The 6,145-nt window shown below is 48.5% G+C and overlaps 1 protein-coding gene across 1 annotated transcript in view; it reads right to left on the bottom strand.

Moving 5' to 3' along the window:
• Positions 1 to 1,585: 1,585 nt before the first annotated feature.
• Positions 1,586 to 6,145, bottom strand: part of LOC106804670 — an 8,762-nt gene continuing 4,202 nt past the window's right edge. The window contains exons 2-4 of the mRNA XM_014805945.1: positions 5,090 to 5,922; positions 4,537 to 4,657; positions 1,586 to 3,797 (exon numbers count right to left, since the gene is read on the bottom strand). Coding sequence (XP_014661431.1) covers positions 1,761 to 3,797; positions 4,537 to 4,657; positions 5,090 to 5,922 — 2,991 coding nt within the window. The 3' untranslated portion in view covers positions 1,586 to 1,760. The remainder of the gene's footprint in view (positions 3,798 to 4,536; positions 4,658 to 5,089; positions 5,923 to 6,145) is intronic.

A 6,145-nucleotide genomic window follows, 5' to 3' on the forward strand; every position in this document is an offset into this window, starting at 1 on the left:
CTTAATTTTACAAATGTTGAATTCACAAAACTGCAATAACATTTTTTTAAATCATTAGGGTTAATATGAAGGCAACGGCGACCAGAGACGCGTGCGCTATTTCCCATGTACATTATTAGCCTAGGAAACGCTTACGGTTGGATGCTGCGGCCAAAGTGAAATTTTTAGATCGGACTTTACCGTGATATCTCTTGAGCATACATATATATATATATATGAGCATCTCTTGCGAGCATGCCCCTGCTCATTTTGAGCTCATAACAACGGCCGAAGAAAATTATCGTCACTGTCAACGGCGACCAGCGACGCGAGCCCCATTCTTCTTGCACATTAACATAGGGGACGTGTTGTAGCGGGATGCTGTGACCAAAGTGAAATTTGTAGATCGGATTATACAATGTACACCTTTCGCGGGTTAAGTGCTTGTGTGTCTGTGAAACATTCGATGGCAGGTCTATCAACGCACAAAAATCCGTAATATGCTCAATGCTGAATGTAGCAAATAACGAAATATATATGTTCATATATTTTACAATGGCAGATCCAAACACTTACAAAGATACATTACATTCTTCGTCATTTACGGCTATCACAGCTGTCGCTGGTGTAATTAAAAAAAAAACTAGTATCATTCTTCCGAGCAATATATAATCCATTAATATACTACATTAGAAATATATTATAATACAACATTTGGTAATGTGTAACCATTTGGTAACTGTTTCGCGTGACATACGTAGCTATATGCAGAAATAATGTTATAGGCTGAGTTAGTAGAAATATAAAATACGACTCTATACTACATATTTATTCTCACAGTGAGAAATATAGAGAAATTTGTAACAAAAAGATATTACACATAGGCCTATGGTCCTCACATTCAGGGAGCACGGTTGTAGTATTTTATTTAAAAAGAACACTTCATAAACAACAGCCAATATTTCGACCGCGGGTGCAACAATGCGTAAAACTCATATATACTTGTACCGCAAGGCAGTTCTCTTGTATCTCTCCTCGCGTGTCTATCTTTGCAATAAGTATTGGTTTAGCGATCATCCAATATCGATAATAACGTATAACAGGGTTTAAATAATGAACAATTGACAATAATGAAAATGTTGCCATTATTAACCCCTGATAATAATTATGGGAAATCGATACTATCCATATATCGATATTTATATTTTTAGCTATCGATTCGAATGGTAACCTGTGGAGCGATAACGGCGATTCTACAGGTGTTGAACAACAGTAGAGGGCGTCCATATAGGCTGCAGGCCTGAATAAGCATCGAACAGAAATTAATTAAAAATACTCGCACTGTTACTGCACTTACAAAACATGCACTTTATTCATGTTAAATAACTACAGATTCATGCTCTATGCTCCGCTCGAAACTTTTGCCAGCTCTATGATGCGAATTTCTGCAAAGTTGTCTGAACACATTTCATACACAAAAAACACCAACCGATGACTGTGGCTACGCCACCTGACGGAATGTCACGAATACACAACAAAAATAATTTTACTTCTAAGGCTTTCTCGACGTCCACGAGGCATCCAACTTGCGTGCGTAATGCTAATTATTGCACTCTAGTGCCGAATTTCGGCGAAAAAAAATGCCAAAAAAGGCCTTTTCTACAGACGAAATAGTGCATATAAGCTTACTGTTATATGCCTCTTACAGCAACCCGATTTCGTTCGTATGCATAAGATCGGTGTCCCGATTAAAAATAGGCGCAGATTCGTCCGTGAAACTATTAAGGCCAATACGCAGGCCGGCAGCTGGCAAACTCAGGAAGGACCTGCGTGCAGAAATGTTGAATCTGTAACGGGTCCCTCGCGAGCAGCGAGCTGAGTTTATACGGATGAAACGCGTGATAGCGAAGACTCTCCTCCCAGCGAGTCCACGGAGCGTCGTCTGTTCTATTCGGCCCCCACAAAAACATATGCTTCACCTTCTGTAAGCTTTCCCGCTCGTCCAGGCAGCGCATGATCGTCGGTACGGCGAGACCTACGAACACCACCTCGTCTCTAAACACGGTCGCCAGCGCGGCAAAGTCGTCGGCGAGCCGCCGCGGGATGTAGTAGACGTCGGATACTTTGTAGTTGACTCGGTACTCTCCTTTGTTCAGCGCGACGAGGTTGCGGTAGCAGCGGTTAAGCACGCTTGTCGACGGCGCCGATTTCAAGCGATCGAGCGTTCGGGTTAACTGCTTACGATAGATTCGCAGCCACTTATGCTTGTGCGATATGTCGCACGTGTCGTCGTTCGCATGCCAGCGACACAACTTCCCCAGCCGCACGTCGGCGACCTGTCGCGACGCATCCTCGAAGATCATCGCCGACCTATTGAAGTTGGCCCACTGCCGAATGTTCATTCGCACGTCGTCGTTGATGAGCAGGTATCCGGAGACGTTGTAGCGCATGCGCACGGCGCCCATCATGCATTCGTAGCCGTAATGGCCGTGTGGTCCGATGTTCGGGATTGCGTAGAACGAGTATTTTACGTCGCCGAAGACCGTGCGGTTGTGTGTGTCCGGTAGGAACTCACCACAATAGAGAATGTTCGGGAAGTTTGGCCGGTACATGACCTCGAGAAGCGGTATGACGTCGGCGTGATTGTCATTGAAGAGCACGACGAGTAAGATGTCGTCGAAGAGTAAATCCGTCGCCGACGCCGTAGCCGCCGACGACACCGCAGCCGACGACGCAGCAGACAACGGCCGTCGTACGAATGTCGGGCAGATGTCGCGCTGTAGCGCTGCGATCGCGGCCTCGTTCTGAAGAACTCTCGTCGGCGTCGGCGCGTGCACGAGCGACGTCGGCTGCGGGATCGGTTCGAACTGCAGCTCGGCTCCGTTGATCTCCTCGTGCGAGCAGGTGCGTGCGAACACCGCCTCCTCGTCGTCGTTTCCTCCTCTGCGCAGCGTAGCCAACACCGCCTCCTTCTCGTCGTCGTTGTCGTCGGCGGCGGCTGCTGCGGCGGCGGCTTTGCGCAGCGTGGCAGGTGGCGTGTAGCCGACACGTCTGAGATCGTCTATCCAAGCTCTCGCTAGCAGAGCGTCTTCTATCTGCAGTAGATCGTGTCGCACCATCTCGTCTGTAAGCTCGATCATGCAGGCGTACAGATCGTCGGCCGTGCAGCGGTAGTGTCGCAGAAGATCGACAAGTTGATTGCTTCTGTGGTAGAGATCATTTTCGTCGGCGGCGTCGGTCATGTACGAATGCGAGTTCCGGTGCTGGAAGCTCGTCGGTCCGAAGAAAGCAAGATGGCCGCCGGTTTCCCACAGAAGTCTCTGCGTCGAGTATCCCCGCCAGATGTCGCACACTCGCGATGTGGTCGTGACGGGAAGCAGAAGGCCCCAGAACGCCGCGCGGTGGAACAACGTGTTCTGCGAATTGAACGGCGAGAACGTGCCGGGAGAGAGAACAACGGGCGGCGCTGTTCCGTCGAACGTTAAGTTCAAACGTTCGCCGACGTTCTTCCGCGTCAATCTAAACATGGCGTCTACATCCGGGTCTCCGTTGACGATTCCCTGCTGGATGGCGGGCGTCTTAAACTCGCAGACGACGTATTTCGGCGTTCGGCTCAATCCGATTTTATTTAACGGATACCCTCGCGGCCAGATCGTCGGCTGTCCGAAGTGTGCGTACGGATTAGTGAAGCTAGACGCGCTACCACCTTTATCCTGTCCGGCGACTAGTCCCGTCATACGTGGTTCGTATACGAAGCTCGCCAGGTTGTCCGTCGGGTGGTTGTCGTCGTCGGTGTCGAATATAAATTTGGCACCATGCTGCAAGTAATGAATAAGCAGTATTTTAAATTTCGTTCTTACGTTTGTTTGCACATAAGAGCATTTTTGTATTAATACATGTTAGACAAAACGCAAAGAAACGCTATCTCGGACTTATGACGATGTGCTTATATTGACAAAAAATATTATTTTCTCTCTCTCTCTCTCTCTCTCAATCTCTCTCTGTGTGTGTGTGTGTGTGTGTGTGTGTGTGTGTGTGTGTGTGTGTGTGTGTGTGTGTGTGTGTGTGTGTGTGTGTGTGTGTGTGTGTATGGTGTTAGTTTCATTTCTCGCTCTGGTCCCTCTGTCTCTCGCTCTGTCTCTCTCTCTCTCTCATCTTCTTATCTCTCTCTCTCTCTCTCTCTCGCTCTCTCTCTCCCTCGTCTTCCTATTCTTACTACTTCCTGCTGAATATACGATAGAGACAGAGTTTGGCTGGAGATACCTCGCCAGATTATCTTTACCTCCCGAGCAACTCCAACGTAATTGGTAACGTCGCTGACCGAGTAGATTTTGAGCACTTGTTATAGTATGGCACGAAGAGTCGTTTCGTATTATAGCGGTACTACAGTATATGTACGCGCGAGGTAAACTATATCGATATGGTTTAGGCGTTGGGGAGGTTAAGGTTAGGGTTAGGGTTAGGTTTAGGGTTATAGGGAGTAGGCGTAGGCGACCTAGGTACCCTATACGACAACGACCCCTTCAGCGTTAATATGCGCCAATTCACCGTGCTCACCTGTATTGCATAGAGATATCCGCCTTCTTTCGGGAATAACTGTTTCCACGGGAGCCTCTCTAATATTCCATAACCTAACGATTTTTGTCGCTCTGGGCTCAAATAGATGCAGTTCGGGTGACTACAAGCAGAAGGTTTGATTCAAATTATAATTACGTTAAATGTCAGTATTTCATAATACGGACATTATTCAATCTCATTTTGAATATAAATGTCATAAGGACAATACCTCAGAGATAACATTATGATAGTAATATATATTAGTCGTGTGTGAGTGGTGTGTGTGTGTGTTGTGTGTGTGTGCTTTTTGATGTGTGTGTGTGTGTGTTGTGTAGTGTAGTGAATGAATGGTGTGTGTGTGTTTGCGTGTGTGTGTGTGTGTGTGTGTGCATGCGTGCGTGCGTGTGTGCGTGCCTGCGTGTGTGTGTGCATGCGTTCGTGCGTGTGTGTGTGTGTATCAAGCACATCTTAAGTATATATTAGTATATTAGAATATCAAGTATATATTTGCTATACATGCCTTACATACGCGCACACAGTATATACAACATACCTCCAGTTTGCCGGCGTTTTCTTGTCTCCGACAATGACCACCTTCCAATCGGGCATCGACGCCAGTCTGCTAATATCCTTCGTGGGACGATTAATCGACGTCACGACGACCCATCGCTCCGAATGAACATCCGGGTCAGCCATCCGCAGCGCGTCCGCCGACTTCCGTCGGTCAGCATCGACATGCTGCGCATGCGCAGCGGCAGTCACGTCGGCGTTCATCAGCACGCGACCTTTGTTTGACCCCGACGAGCCGACGTTCAGTCGCTGGAGACTGAATCTGCTCGCCGCCGACGCATTGACGACGTCGCGTCGCTGCGTCTCGTTGAAGAAGAACGCGACTCTCTTTTGTCCGTCGCGTTTACTCGCCGACGGACGGAGGGAGCGATTGTCGTCGCGTACCTGCACGGCGTAGTTGAGGTAGTTGGGCACGCCGCCGTTGTATCTCGATCTCGCTCGCGTGCCGCTACCGTCGGCGACGGCGGAGGCGGACACCCGGGGAGTAACGCGCACGATGCTAGCGTATCGGTCGACCCCGTATCGTAACGTATCGTGTGCGGTTGGCGGCATCGGACGCCGGATCGCGAGTTTGCGGTAATATGCGTAGGAGCGCTCGCTGGTCGCGTCGAGGTCGCCTAGATCCTCGTCCGTTTTGTTGGCGATCTGACGCAGGAGTTCTTCGGGGACGGTCACGGTGGCTCCCGGTTCGCTAGTGTCGCCATCTCTCGGCAGCGACGGTAGTTTTAGGCTGCGCATCGCTTCCGCCTTTAGCATGGACCATTGCTGCGCTGTGGTTCTGCCTGCTAGGTAATTCGCTTGGCGTGGTGGTTCAGTCTGATATGAAGACGGAAATGTACATTTGAAAATAGGAACGGGAAAAGCGGAAAGTGGAACGGGAATTATGTTTAGGAGAGGGAATTTTTCTTAGCCCACCGTAATAAATTCCGCATGAATTATATGCTTAGAAAAGATAATATATCCATCTATAATATAATAGTAGAAAGAGTGTGTGTGTGTGTGTGTGTGTGTGTGTGTGTGTGTGTGTGTGTGTGTGTGT

Source organism: Priapulus caudatus, unplaced genomic scaffold (assembly GCF_000485595.1).
Source record: "Priapulus caudatus unplaced genomic scaffold, Priapulus_caudatus-5.0.1 Scaffold82, whole genome shotgun sequence".
Lineage (NCBI taxonomy): Eukaryota > Metazoa > Priapulida > Priapulimorpha > Priapulimorphida > Priapulidae > Priapulus > Priapulus caudatus.